Source organism: Zootoca vivipara, chromosome 5 (assembly GCF_965207765.1).
Source record: "Zootoca vivipara chromosome 5, rZooViv2.hap1.1, whole genome shotgun sequence".
Classification (NCBI taxonomy): Eukaryota; Metazoa; Chordata; class Lepidosauria; order Squamata; family Lacertidae; genus Zootoca; species Zootoca vivipara.
Genome location: NC_142588.1, coordinates 20629231 through 20644916, shown reverse-complemented (window position 1 = coordinate 20644916; position 15686 = coordinate 20629231). Strand labels below are relative to the sequence as shown.

Below are 15686 nucleotides of genomic sequence, written 5' to 3'. Positions count from 1 at the left end.
TGGAGCTGACTGTAACTCAGATCATCAGCTTCTTATAGCAAAATTCCAGCTTAAACTGAAGAAAGTAGGAAAAACCACTGGGCCAGTAAGATACAATCTAAATCAAATCCCTTATGAATACACAGTGGAAGTGAGGAACAGGTTTAAGGATTTAGATTTTGTGGACAGAATGCCTGAAGAACTATGGATGGAGGCTCTTAACATTATACAGGAGGCAGCAACGAAAACCATCCCAAGGAAAAGGAAATGCAAGAAAGCAAAATGGCTGTCCATCGAGGCCTTACAAATAGCGGAGGAGAGGAGGCAAGCAAAATGCAAGGGAGATAGGGAAAGATACAGGAAACTGAATGCAGATTTCCAAAAAATAGCAAGGAGAGACAAGAGGGTCTTCTTAAATGAGCAATGCAAAGAAATAGAGGAAAACAATAGAATGGGGAAAACCAGAGATCTGTTCAAGAAAATTGGAGATATGAAAGGAACATTTCGTACAAAGATTACCATAATAAAGGACAAAAGTGGTAAGGACCTAACAGAAGCAGAAGACATCAAGAAGAGGTGGCAAGAATACACAGAGGAATTATACCAGAAAGATATGGAGGTCTCGTACACCCCAGGTAGTGTGGTTGCTGACCTTGAGCCAGACATCTTGGAGAGTGAAGTCAAATGGGCCTTAGAAAGCACTGCTAATAACAAGGCCAGTGGAAGTGATGATATTCCAGCTGAACTATTTAAAATTTTAAAAGATGATGCTGTCAAGGTGCTACACCCAATATGCCAGCAAGTTTGGAAAACTCAGCAATGGCCAGAGGATTGGAGAAGATCAGTCTACATCCCAATTCCAAAGAAGGGCAGTGCCAAAGAATGCTCCAACTACCGCACAATTGCGCTCATTTCACACGCTAGCAAGGTTATGCTTAAAATTCTACAAGGCAGGCTTAAGCAGTATGTGGACCGAGAACTCCCAGAAGTGCAAGCTGGATTTCGAAAGGGCAGAGGAACCAGAGACCAAATAGCAAACATGCGCTGGATTATGGAGAAAGCTAGAGAGTTCCAGAAAAATGTCTACTTCTGCTTCATTGACTATGCTAAAGCCTTTGACTGTGTCGACCACAGCAAACTATGGCAAGTTCTTAAAGAAATGGGAGTGCCTGATCACCTCATCTGTCTCCTTAGAAATCTCTACGTGGGACAAGAAGCTACAGTTAGAACTGGATATGGAACAACTGATTGGTTCAAAATTGGGAAAGGAGTACGACAAGGTTGTATATTGTCTCCCTGCTTATTTAACTTATATGCAGAATTCATCATGTGAAAGGCTGGACTGGATGAATCCCAAACTGGAATTAAGATTGCCGGAAGAAATATCAACAACCTCAGGTATGCAGATGACACAACCTTGATGGCAGAAAGTGAGGAGGAATTAAAGAACCTTTTAATGAGGGTGAAAGAGGAGAGCGCAAAATATGGTCTGAAGCTCAACATCAAAAAAACCAAGATCATGGCCACTGGTCCCATCACCTCCTGGCAAATAGAAGGGGAAGAAATGGAGGCAGTGGGAGATTTTACTTTCTTGGGCTCCTTGATCACTGCAGATGGTGACAGCAGTCACGAAATTAAAAGACGCCTGCTTCTTGGGAGAAAAGCAATGACAAACCTAGACAGCATCTTAAAAAGCAGAGACATCACTTTGCCGACAAAGGTCCGTATAGTTAAAGCTATGGTTTTCCCAGTAGTGATGTATGGAAGTGAGAGCTGGACCATAAAGAAGGCTGATCGCCGAAGAATTGATGCTTTTGAATTATGGTGCTGGAGGAGACTCTTGAGAGTCCCATGGACTGCAAGAAGATCAAACCTATCCATTCTTAAGGAAATCAGCCCTGAGTGCTCCCTGGAAGGACAGATCGTGAAGCTGAGGCTCCAATACTTTGGCCACCTCATGAGAAGAGAAGAATCCTTGGAAAAGACCTTGATGTTGGGAAAGATGGAGGGCATGTTGGGAGAAGGGGACGACAGAAAGATGTTGGGAGAAGGGGACGACAGAGGATGAGATGGTTGGACAGTGTTCTCGAAGCTACGAACATGAGTTTGACCAAACTGCGGGAGGCAGTGGAAGACAGGAGTGCCTGGCGTGCTATGGTCCATGGGGTCACGAAGAGTCGGACACGAGTAAACGACTAAACAACAACATCACTTTAATCACAAAGGGTGCTAGAAGAAATACTTCACACGGAAGGAAAATTTATAATTCAGGTTCATTATAGCCTATAAAATTAACTGAGTCACATTCTGGTGGAGCTAAGTTCCAAGACAACAAAACCTAGAGGGTTAGCCAGAGAGAAAATGGCTAGCTCATAGGATCCCTAGTACAAGTCAAGAACTTTAGCCAATGGAAAGCTCAGAAGGTACCTTCAGCACACCTTGGGGAATGGTCTATCTCAGAACAGTTAGTGTTGTGTCCTTCGGATTTGCTGGACTCCATTTCCCATCCGTCCCAGTCATCATGGCTGATGGCCAGAGACGATGGGAGTTGGAGTCCAACAATATATGAACTGCCAGCTTTCCCCCTTCCATGAATGAATAAAGCAAATGAGCTCGGGTATCTGGGGTGCTTACTGCACCTTGTCCCCATTGTTTTGCCGCACCATTTCTTGATCACGTAATGCCGCCTCATTTCTTCTGTGCCACCAATTAAGGTGGCTTTTGGGGTGTGTCTCTGTGTGTGTCCTTCTTCCCAAGAGCTTGCTTGGTGACAGCACACCAAGTCCTCATGTTAGTCTTCAGCTGGGGACCCCACCGATGGTGCCATGGTGTCCTTCCAGGTTGGAGAGACAGAGGAAGGTGATTTCCATTTGACACCCCAACCCAATAGGAAGGAGGACAGTGGAGAATCCCATAAATACAAAAAGGAAAGAAGAGAAATAAACCAGGAACGTGGGTAGGTGCCTTGCCTGCCAGCCAATCATCAGAGGAGATTCCAGCACACACACCCCTCCACTCACTGCTCTAGTTCAGAGCAAGTGAGTAGCAGAGCACGAGACAACCAGTTGCTGCAGAGAGGGACTAGCTGCTGATGGCGGTGCAGAGCCAGCCTACATGCACAGAACCCCCAAACAGAGTTAATTTGCAACTTGAATTGTGTACAAGGGAATTGTACCCGCTGAACGGTAGCTGAATGGCTCTGTGATTCTTCACTGATCATTCATTTAGAGATACACATTCTGCCTAAGCAGGAGCCTCCAAATTCAATGCCAGATTTCCGGGGGGGGGAGTTATACGACGCTGTGGAATAGGCTTACTCTGCCCCACCCACTGTTGGCCCCGACTCCCGACTGATGCATCCGGTGAAGGAAGTGTGAGGCTCTGACATGGTCCTAGAGGCCTCCTTTATCCTTCTCAAAGTTTGGAAAGGGCTTGCCCGGCTTTGGGAAGGAGGCAGGAGGATTCTAGGACCCTGTCGGAGCTCTCACATCTCCTTCCTGCAGCCAGGCAAGTGCTTACCAGACTTTGAGAAGGCGCCCTCCTCGGCTGTGCACCCAGTGCAGCCATACTGCTCGCACTCCCCCAAATCCACCTCTGTAGGATAGAATGCTCTAGCACAGGGGTCGGCAAGGTTTACCTCGCCTGGGCCGGTTCACTCCAGTGGAGATCACTCTGTGGGCTGGATCGCGCACGCATCTGCGCAGATGCAATTTCCAGCACCGCGGAAGCAAGTGGCTGTGCTGGTTTAGCGCAGCGCACCGGGACTCGCCAAGCAGGCAGCTCGGTTCAGGGCCAGCTCGGGGACCGGTTAAATGACCCCCCCCCCCGTGGGCCACTTGTGGCCCAAGGGCCTTAGGTTGCTGGCCCCTGCTCTGGCACACCTGGGGGCAGCAAGCTAGTGTAAGGGGTACAGGACAAGCTGTGTGATGCACCCAGCCCTATCCTCATACAAGGCGAATTGCCTAGGAGTTCAGGAGGAACAGCATCTGTTGTCTGAGGCAATTGCTCACTCTGCCTAATCACATACAGCCTAATCACATACAGCTCCCAAGCTAAAACAGTACAGCGCATCATCAGAGATCTACAACCTCTCCTAGACAATGACAGTTCTTTTTCTCAAGCTCTGGGAGCAGGGCAGTCTGGAACAGGTCAGGCGCCCTGGCGCTGAGGCGCGGAGATCGCTCTGGCGCCTTCGCGGCGCAGGGCCCCGCCTCCCGGCCCGGCACCCTGGCGCACCGCGCCACCAAGACCTTACCTAGAGATCTTTCATTGCCTACAGACAGCCACCCAATCTTAAACAACTCCTCACCCACAATAATACAACCACCAGACTTAACATGGACACTGGTACCAGAGCCTGCAATAAACCCAGATGCCAACTTTGCTGCCACATACACCCGGACAACATCATTACTGGCCCCAACAACATCCAACATACCATCTCAGGACTATTCAATTGCTCATCTTCTAACATTGTGTATGCCATCAAATGCCAACAGTGCCCTTCAGCTCTCTATATTGGACAAACAGGCCAAACCCTACGCCAAAGGATAAATGGACATAAATCTGACATCAGGAACCAGAAGACAGAAAAACCAGTAGGAGAACACTTCAATCTCCCAGGACATTCTAGACAAGATCTCAAAATAGCTATTTTATTACAAAAAAATTTCAGAAACAGACTGGAAAGCTTAAAACCATGGAGAGACCTGGTCTGAATAAGGACACTGGATTCTTATCTCATTATACATGATCAAGCTTTCTTTAGCACCTCACCCATTGCTTTTTCCTGCAAGACCAATTGCAGTCATTAACAGTCGTTAACAGTCATCAACAGGTTTACCACTCCTATCATTCCCACCACCTTTCTGAGTAATACCCCTCCCCACCCTCTGACTATACATAGGGTCTGGTGACTTCTGTTTCAGTGTATCTGAAGAAGTGTGCATGCACACGAAAGCTCATACTTATGACAAACTTAGTTGGTCTCTAAGGTACTACTGGAAGGATTTTTTCATTTTGTTTTGTCTGCCTAATGGAAGAGCCAAGCCACCCTAGAGAGGAAACGTATCTAGGATGTCAGCATTCAGCAAATTTCAGGCACACATGGTAACATATAAGTATTTACACACACACGGAACTCCAGATTTCTCAGGGTCATTCCACATTTTCATTTTTCTGCATAACAAATATATTAATTCTTTCTCATTGATGCAAAGGGTGAAATATCTCTTTTCTAACATTGGCTCTTTTGCTGAGGAGGGTGTCTACTCAGCACACTTTATTGCTTGTTTATTCCTATGGGGCCACTATGAATATCAACATGTATGTTGCCTGGCAGAGTGGGGAACCCCTCCTACGGTTTAATTACTCATTGCACTTGATGACGGCTCATCCAGAGGCATGTTTACCGCTCCTTTTCAAAACTTTCTGCATGTGTATAGAGATCTTGCTTTCCCCTCTGGCTTCGGAGTCGGCTTGGATTTTGGTGGGGGGGCAAATTAACCTGCTTTCTTGTTTTTCTTCTTCCCAGGGCGAAAATGAAGGAAATTAACCCTCCTAGTGTGAAAAGTGGGAATCCCAGGAGTAAATGCAGAAATGTTAGCTGCCACCAGAGCAGGGAAATCACTCATCCCCTAGGCTAACTTCATTCAGCACTACAGTCTTTCACTTGCCTCATACCGACATATCATAGGTGTCTAGCAGACTCTTGACCATCTGTTTTAGGGAAACTGTGTCCCCCCCCCCATCTCCTTTGTGGCTTCCTTCCTTCCCCATCTTCAAAGCCTTCTGAGCGTGTGGTTTGGTAGCCGTGATATAGCACAGTCGTGGTTGGAATTGCTGGTTAATGTCTTCTGCTCATTAGCATCAGCACTTGAGATCCCTAAAAATGGTGGACATTTTTTTTTAAGAAAAAAAAGAGACAAAATAAAACAACTTGTTTCAACTAAGTCTTTGTTTGTGCCTTCTCAGTTTATTCATCGTTCTGACTGTGAGTCTTGTTGGTTGTACAGTAGTACCTCGGTTTAAAAACACAATTGGTTCCAGAAGTCCGTACTTAACCTGAAGCGAACTTTCCCATTGAAAGTAATGGAAAGTGGATTAATCCGTTCCAGACGGGTCCGTGGAGTACTTAACCTGAAAGTACTCAAACCGAGGCGTACTTAAATCGAGGTATGACTGTAGTAGTTTTGCCTTTGTAAGAGGCATACCACACCAGCATTAAAAAGTTAGAGAGAGGACTGGGAAATGAGTAGTTGGCATATATTATCAGCTGATCAAAGAGGACACATTCATCATCACAGTCTAATCTTGTGCCATCAGAGCTGATCCCTTTTCATTAATATCTATGAACGCTTTAAACTCTTGAATATGACAAAATCTATATCAGTGTGCCTTCCTCCAAATCTCATCTCAGATTTGCTTAAATTTGCAGCTGTAAGACAAGTGTATCAGATTGTGGTCTGGTGCCTATAAATATAATAACAATGCTGAGCTTGCCAAACAACTAACAACTGCCTGAGTTTGAGGCCCCCTTTGAACTTGAGGTGCAGGCCAAATGGCCCTCCTGCACACACAAAAACTGGCTGGCCTTGCTTGTGATACAGCTGAGGAAGTGGGGAGGACCTCTTTCATATATTTTGCAATCCTCAGACTGGCAGGGAAGGGATTTCCAGTGGCATCCAGGAAGCTATCTGTGCAGGTAGAATATAGAAGGTAAACTTCAAAGAGGATGCAAAGCTGTCATTTTCCTTGCATCCCTAAGATAAACACAAGTCGCCATGTTCCTGGCAGAGGCTTCTGCGAAATGTTTCTTCCCTTTGCGAAATCAGCAAGAGCAGAGCCAGGGGAGTGTTCATCTCTTAAAAGGGACCAATCACAGTTGATTTGATGTGATTTGCTCAGTAGCTCTCAGGTGGAGCCAAGGATTAAAACAAAACAGACGATCCAGAGCAAGCAGCGTGAGTCATATATTTCCCTTCACTCGCAACTTAAAAACAAGCACACTTCTAAATAATCCTTGAGCCAGATGTGTGTGCCTGGTGGCATTTCTTGCAAAAGAAAAGCCTTTGTGGCAACGTAAATTGAGGTTCCTCAAGCATTTCCTTGCCTCAGTTCACAGATTTCAGGGTCTCTGCATACTGTCCCAGCATCTTTGCCCAGGACAACGAAACCCCACTGGCACATGGTATGGTGCTCAAATGCCTGTTTTTCAACACAGATCCAAAAAGTGGGAAGCTGCCATATACTAAGAGTTTGTACACACTACAAATTCAAAACACAAGAATCTTGGGAATTATAGTTTGTCCCTAACAGGACAACCATTCTCAGCACCCTTATAGTTCCCAGAATTCTTTGTATGTGTGATGTGCATGCACAATTATACCACTTTAAACATGACGGCTTCCCCCAAGGAATCCTGGGAACTGTACTTCATTGAAGGTGCTGAAAGCTGATAGGACACTCCTATTCCCTTCACATATCTACAATTCCCTGGGAAGAGGAATTGATGGTTAAACCACTCCGGGAACTGTAGCTCTGGAAGGGGAATGGAGTCTCCTAAAAAACTCTCAGCACCCTTACCAAACGACAGTTCCCAGGAGTCTTTGGGGGAAGCCATAACTGTTAAAATGATGTAGTATTGCTTTAAATATATGGGGCAGATGTAGCCTAAGTCAGACCACTGGTCTGTCTAGCTCAGTATCAACTGTATAGACAGACAGGAGTCACTGCCAACCCTACCTTGACATGCCAGTGTTTGAACCTGGCGTTTTTTCCATGCAAAATATGTGCTCAGCTGCTAAGACATGGCTCCTCCCTACTGTATAACTGCTTCATCACCTCATGTCTCCCCAAGTTCCAAAGTGGGCAAATGTCCCAAATCCAGGCCTTGTTTTAGCTTCCAAGGAACCTCTCAGCTCATGGTCAACACAAAAGACAGCTGCCTCAGTGGTGCCTTAACGGTCCATCTGAGCGTTTTATTAAGCCAGCAGCAAGCTGTTTCTGCTGTCTTCTGTTCTCAGAAGTCCATGCATTGCCTGACGGGTTCTTTCCTTTCCTCGCCACCTGACACATCTGGACTGTACTTCATATTTGTTTGCTGGCTTCAGGGGGCTGTTTGCTCTCTCTGCTTTTTAAAACTCCGAGTCAAGAGATGAGAGACATTAATGGCCCGTCCAACGCTGCATTAAATGGCGAGCAAAACACGCCTCATTTACTAAAACACACTAGTTTGGCAATACGATTGCTAGAGTCAATACCGGTGATGCCGTGAACGGAAGCTCAGGTAAGTATTGACACAAACTCTGCTGGCTGCATGACTGGATTAGAAGAACCACTAAATAAAGCTCGGCTCGCCACCATACCAGAACGGGGAAAGATGGCTTAGTGGTTTTTAGTAGTTTCTTGCATTTCGTGGTATGCCAATTCTGTTAACCAAATCAATAAAAAGGAAATAGTTTGGAAGCAAGTAAAGTAATATGCACAAATTGCCTAAAGAGGGTGTGCATACAAAAGACTGTTAAGACTTAAATGAATTACCGTAACTGATGCCACTTAAGATACTGCATGTATCCCATTGTGCACAAAGGAGGATAAGGGGCCTGCACAGAGACATCTGAGCACCAGTATGTTGTGTTCTTGTCTCCCTAGGACAGGGAGGAAGGGCCTTGGTTTCCTATACTCTTTTTCGAAAGATGGTACTTTGCAAATGTTTAGTGCAATAGAAATGAAATCCATATGCCAGAGCAATAAATCGGAATGCAACCTTTGAGGACACTTCTGCAAAGGCAGGAGTAGACAATGTGGTGTGCTCTATCCAACATGACAAATAGGGGTGGGGGGGTGAAAGGGAGTTGTGGTTCAACAACATTGGAAGGGGGGCACCACATTGGTTACCTCAATATTGTGGATACACAGGCCCAGATACGAACGGACATGGGCGCCTCTCTCACACAACTGCCTCTGTGTTGCTCCGTGCTGACGTGGCCGCCATTTGCTCAGTTATTTTCCACCGAGATTCTACTCAGAAGGGATGAGCATTATTCCCACTGATGCAGAAAGAAAGAAAGAAAACGCTTGCTGAGACACACCTGGGAAAGGTGAAGAATTTGGCATTTTGACACGTGCCTTGAGTTTCGTTTATCTGGGGGCTCAAAATGCTAAGCCACCTGAATGCTCCACCTATTGAAAATATTTGCCCAGTGAGCATCAATGAGGGGTGTGTGTGTCTTGGTTTGTATATAAAACCAGCAGAGGCTGGAGACAATGAAGCAGAATGTTTAGAAGGCCGATGTTTTAAATTTGGTAAAGGACGGAAGCTGTTGAAAACAACCATGTCTGGAAAGCAGCCATGTTTTAAGGGCTTTGCTCAACAAGCTGAAGGGACCGTGCAGGATGCTGGTAAGAAACTCACCTTATCTATCTATCCATCTATCTATCTATCTATCTATCTATCTATCTATCTATCTATCTATCTATCTATCTTGGTTTCACTTCAGATACCCAATGAAAAAGAGTTTTGTTCTCAGGGCTTGTTTATAAATTCTCAGTAGCATCAAGCTGGTCTCCTTCCTGGTCTCTGCTTCTTGTAAACCAGAATGCACCCCTCTGAAAAAGTGTCTTTGCAGATTGAAGACACTTCCAATTCTATGACTCTATGAACTAACTCTTCCAACTCTATGATTCTACAACTCTGTGGGATATCAAGTCAGGCTGCATTCACACAGCATTTTATTCCATTTTCACAAAGTTTCCTTATCTGATAATTTCCACACTTTATGCAATCTTTCCCACAATGCAAAAGCCACTTCTGGAGCAGAATCTAGCAGAAGTTTAGTGTTCATTTCCAGGTTATTTGGCTCCAGAAAAAAAATATCAATTTTACAACCAGTTAACCCAGCAAATTGCAGGAGTTCTGTGTTGTAGTCTCAGGTGAAGAAATTTCAGGCAGTGTTCAAGCATACAGCTTTTTCGGCCATATCAAATTTAGTACGACATGGTGGTATATTGATCAACAAGCCACAGTTCCATAATGCAACAGGTGATGCAGTATAAAAGTAACATTAAAATCTGGGGTAGAAGTGCTAGCATTATAATTAGGATTGTTGGTATCCGTCTGTCTTGGGAGGCAATGGAGGAGTGCGTCTTTGGGGGTGATGTCAAACTATTGGAAGGTTACAGGAGAGACATGCTTTGTTGCAGCTGAGGCAGATGAAGGTTGTGCTGTTGAATGCAGCCTTAGACTTCTATAAACAATGTGTTGTTTTTAAATGCTTGAAGGAGGCTGAATTTCATTAAAAAAACCAAACACCCCCATGTGCAGTCTGAAGTGGAACAGTCCAGGAAGAGCTTCACCAAAGAACAGGTTAGCCCTTCAGCAACAGGGATTTAACAATGGCATTTCTTGATTGACATTATATGGTCTGCTTAATAGTCCTGAGCACTAAAGTGGATGCAGCTTACTTTTATTACGTTTATTCCATTGTATCCTGCCTTTCCTCTGGAGAGCTCAGAACAATCTGCCCCACTCTCGATTTTATCCTAATAATAATAATAATAATAATTTATTTATACCCCGCCCATCTGGCTGGGTTTCCCCAGCCACTCTGGGCGGCGTCCAACAGAAAAATAAAATAAAATAATCAATTAAACATTAAAGCCTCCCTAAACAGGGCGGGTGCCACTACTGAGAAGGCCCTCTGCCTGGTTCCCTGTAACTTGGCTTCTCACAGCGAGGGAACCGCCAGAAGCCCTCGGTGCTGGACCTCAGTGTCCGGGCAGAGCAATGGAGGTGGAGACACTCCTTCAGGTATACTGGACCTAGGCCGTTTAGGGCTTTAAAGGTCAGCACCAACACTTTGAATTGTGCTTGGAAACATACTGGGAGCCAATGCAGGTCTTTCAAGACCAGTGTTATGTGGTCTCGGCGGCTGCTCCCAGTCACCAGTCTAGCTGCCGCATTCTGGATTAATTGTAGTTTCCGGGTCACCTCCAAAGGTAGCCCCACATAGAGCGCATTGCAGGAGTCCAAGAGAGATAACTAGAGCATGCACCACTCTGGCAAGACAGTCCGCAGGCAGGTAGGGTCTCAGCCTGCGTACCAGATGGAGCTGATAAACAGCTGCCTTGGATACAGAATTGACCTGCACCTCTATGGACAGCTGTGAGTCCAAAATGACTCCCAGGCTGCGCACCTGGTCCTTCAGGGGCACAGTTACCCCATTCAGGACCAGTGACTACGTTGCAGGCGTGCCAAGTTGAATAAAATTTTGGGGGACAAGTGAGCCCTTCCCCACAGAAATGATCACATGAAGTGGCACACACACACCATTTGAACGGCAATGCCCATCAATTGTGGGGAGGAGAGGCCCTCAAATATTTTATGGGGGCCCCCGAAGGGACCTCAGCCCCTAGGAGTTGGCTCTTATGCTACGCTGTGAGATAGGTCAGACTGAGAGGTGGAATGGCAATGCAAGCCTCAATGGCTTCTTCTTCTTGTTGTTGTTGTTGTTGTTGTTGTTGTTTAGTCATGTCCGACTCTTCATGACCCCATGGACCATAGCACGCCAGGCACTCCTGTCTTCCACTGCCTCCTGCAGTTTGGTCAAACTTATGTTAGTAGCTTCGAGAACACTGTCCTCTGTCTCGTCCTCTGTCGTCCCCTTCTCCTTGTGCCCTCAATCTTTCCCAACATCAATTAGGGGAGTGGTGTGAGCTAGCCATCACTGTAGTACGCTCAGAGGAATAGTGAGATTTCTTTTCTGTACCTAAGTTAAATAGCCTTTCCTGTTCACCCCATTACTTGTGATGGCACTGCTTTCCCCCCTCCTAAAAACAACTCCGTTCTGAAAAACATGTACGTTCATGTCCTCAGACGCCACCGATCTGCTAGGTCACAACCATTCACCCAGGTGTTGTGAAAAGGAAGATCTTGTTTTTCCTATGATATCTATGTACTCAGCGTGCACTCAAAGTACATCTTGTTATTGTCTGCTGATGCGTGTCTGATAAAGTTATCAATCTGAACTATGATTCTAACCTCGTGATGCAGGACCACACAGCTTGTGGACCCACCAAGAGGATCTCATAACCCATCAACTACAAACGGAAAATGTGCCAGGGATTCCTTAAAACCCTTCTGGGGCTTCTGCATGCATGCATGGCTCTGCAAAAACACACTATGGATAGCAGATGATCCTCAAGTATTGCTGATGTTTTCAGCTTGGTGGGGGTTACACTTTGCTAGGGGCGGGGGAGAAATGTGATTCAGGTCACATTTAAAGGTGAGCCAAACTGATTTGCACTTCCTGAAACAATACACGAACCGAAATGCAGCCACCCTTCAAAATTTGCACTTCTTCAAATTTTGCAACACAGTTCTCCGGTCAAGCAATATGTACAAAAATGCTTATGCAATTGCAAAGCATACAAAAAATGTATGCATTGGTGAAAAATAATGCACAAAAATGTTATATAAGGTGGACTACTGCCTGTGAAAATATGCATATTAAGCAAAATTGCATACAAATAATGTGTACATTAGGCGAAATCACGCTAAAATGGTGAATTTTCATGAGGACTTTTAAAAAGAATATTGCAAACCGATCTCAAAATTTCTACAAATTTTTACAAATGAACTTAAGATGGGGGAAAGTCTTATACGCCGGGTCATATGTCTTATACGGCGGGTATATCCCAAATTCTGTATTTTAACTGGAAAAGTTGGGGGTCGTCTTATATGCCCAGTCGTCTTATACACCGGAATATACGGTATATATAATCTTTTTTCTCTTTCTTGCAGTAAACAAGGTGGGACAGGCCACGCAGCAAGTTGTGGACCAAGCTACCCAGGCCGGTCAGAAAGGTAGGACTCGAAATTGCTACTAGCTTAAAAGCAGATTGTCAATTCAGAATGATCTGTGCCTGTTCCATTGATGATATGTGTATACAACCCTTGGTAGGTTGCATAAGGTCAGTAGTAGCCAAGCATCTGCTTTGTAGACATAAAGTGATCAGTACTGGCCCTACCATTAGTGAGAATAAGGCAACTGCCTCGGGCAGCTGATTCTCAGCGTCATTAGTGGTGGGTGGTTGCAACTGGGATTGGTAGGACAGAAGGCAGCAGGGAGGCCAAAAGGAGGTAGAGCCAGAACCAATGAGAGGCAGGGCCAGCTAATTCTAGTTATGTCCCCATTCTCCTCCCTACTAAGTTCTGTAATGGCAACTTTGAGACTCGAGGAGGAGGAAGTTGGCAGCCAGTGCCATGCCTTTGACTAGATGTAAGGCCCCTATACATTTAAAACAGTATCATGGCTTCCCCCAAAGCATCATGGGAGCTGTAGTCTGTTAAGGATACTGAGAGTTGCTAGGAAGCCCCTATTCCCCTCACAGAGCTACAGTTCACAGAGTGGTTTAACAAGCAATGTCTTTTCCCAGGGGAACTCGGAAAATTATAGCTTTGTGAACATGGCAGCTCACTCAGTCTTTGCCAATGTCATCCCAATGAGGAAGGTGTGCATATCGGGATTCTGCCAAGTGCAGGGAAAACGCAGCAACATCACAACTGACCTCAAAGCACAATCCCATCCCTAATCTCTGACTGGCTAGGGAAAGGGGAAGCTGGGACATGAGGATTCAATGAATATTAAGTGGGCTATCCTGCTTTTGCAGGCAGTGGTTGTTCGAGCTGGGCAGCACATCGAAACTATACATTAGGAACCAAGTGCTTGGGAAACCCCAATTCGTAACGCCCTTCCCTTCCCTTTTACAGCTGTGGACCAAGTGTACAAAGCAGCTCAAGATGGTGTGACCGACCTCGAGAAAAAAATTGGACTCAAGAAATGATGGCCATCGTGATATTGAAATCAGACCAAAGAATGTTTGGCATCCTCAGATTCACACTTCCCTCTTCCATTCTGTCGCAATCCTTATCCTTGCGGAAAACACGAACTATATTCTCTCCACCACCCCTTTTCTGATTTGTAGATTTGCAGACCAAAGAAAAGAAAAGCATCACATCGCCACCTTCCTTCAGAAGGAAAAACGCGCCAGATTTGGACAACTGAATTGTCTAACAACCTTGTTCAGGGCATTTCGGCACCTGTGACTTTCCACACAATCATGTCAGAGGGCTGTCCCCCTGAGATAAGATCCCCTGCCAGTCTCACGCCTCATTCTTGTAAAGACAAAGCATCATACTACCACCAGTATATCAGGTCATACCAAGGATGGAATTAACTCACCTTTAGTCTGCTTTCTCAATTGTAGAGGCAAAAGAGGAATTGGAAATGAGCAACATCAATAACAGAGGGATTTTGGCAGGAAGCCATTTCAGATAAGGTGTGAAGCTTTGTCCCATGCTTCTACTCTCTCTTGTTAAAGTGGCCCCTCTGGCAACACTAGTCGTTGACCCAGGAGAGAAGGGTTTTATTTCCCAAAGTTATTCATATTGACTTTCCCTGTCCAAAAAATTGTTAGGCTCCAGGAGCATGCCATGTAGTGCATTTCTTGGAAAGTTTCCCATTGCAAGAAATTGTGGGTCGGCAATACAGCACTGCACTGTTAGCCCTCCACCCTATAGGACCACAAATAAACTGCAATTTGTCATCGCTACTGAACAAATAACAATCAATGCGCAACTTTGCTTGTCTTCCTGAGATCTGAACAACTGCACTGTGCATAGCCAACCTGCACCTTGTGTGCACTTCTGCACATAATGTCTTTTACCACTAAACCTGTGAAGGTTTTCTGGTGGGTGTATTTTGAAATAGATCAACTCCTTTCTTGGTCTTTATCTGAGAAAAGGGCTTAATCTATATATAGTTTAAAACACAGTAGCTGGAATGGTTCCTAATGCTGTGTTAGTTTGCTCCACCACGGAGCTAGAGGTGTGCAGCCTGACAGTGCAACAATGCATTGTGAGTTCTCCAAGCAGGATGAAACAACTGGAAGAACTAACACAATTTCTGATACTACTCACTATCACGAATGCGCAGAAAAACCCATTGCCACCTGGGATCAGTTTTTGAGATCTCAACAATTGTACTGTGCACTTCCAGGCTGCACTATTTTTAGTTGAAACAGACTGCCGAAGTCTGTAATTGTATTGAAAACTCTGCAGTGATACAATGTTAAGGCAGTTGTAAGAATGGCTCCCAACTGCAACTATTGCAAAACTGCAGAGTTTATTTAGGAGGGTGCAGGTTAGCAATGAAACACTGGGTTGTTCGCTCTCTTCCAAGCAAACACAACCAACCAACCAACAGGTCATAGCAATACCCATAAAGCCTAATTGTTAGCACAGAAGTACTATTTGTTGTTTTACCTTTCATGTCTTTCCTTTTCTTGACTTGAATGTTAATAATAATAATAAATATGCATGACAATCTGAATTCTTTGGGTGCTTACATGTGACTGAGCTCTATGCTTCATTTCCCCCTATAGAAGTTGACAGTAACTTGCAAGGATAAAAATCACAGGTGAATAAGTGATTGTCCAAGCCAACCAACCCTCCATGCCTACCTCCTTTCACTGTAGGGGCACTTTGAGATTGGGCATCATGTGGCATGGAGCAAGGAAGTCCCTGGTTTTATTTAAACCACACTTCAGCCATTCAACTCAGGGTGTGAACTGCCCTGAGACAAGACATCCAGTTATAGGGCAGTATATAAATACAATAAATAAAATAAAATAAATTCGGCAAGGCG

At 45.0% G+C, this 15686-nt stretch overlaps 1 protein-coding gene across 2 annotated transcripts in view; it reads left to right on the top strand.

Moving 5' to 3' along the window:
- Nucleotides 1–15369, top strand: part of SNCG (synuclein gamma) — a 35120-nt gene extending 19751 nt beyond the window's left edge. Inside the window, exons 5-6 of one of the 2 annotated variants that reach the window (XR_015950158.1) lie at nt 12782–12844; nt 13751–15369. Coding sequence is in view for 1 of the 2 variants with exons in the window: in XM_035138701.3 (XP_034994592.1) it covers nt 5513–5533 (21 nt within the window). In the remaining variant the exon portion in view is untranslated. Of the gene's footprint in view, nt 1–5512; nt 5931–12781; nt 12845–13750 lie in introns of those variants that run through there. The other variant, XM_035138701.3, reaches the window with a different exon arrangement.
- Nucleotides 15370–15686: the final 317 nt, after the last annotated feature.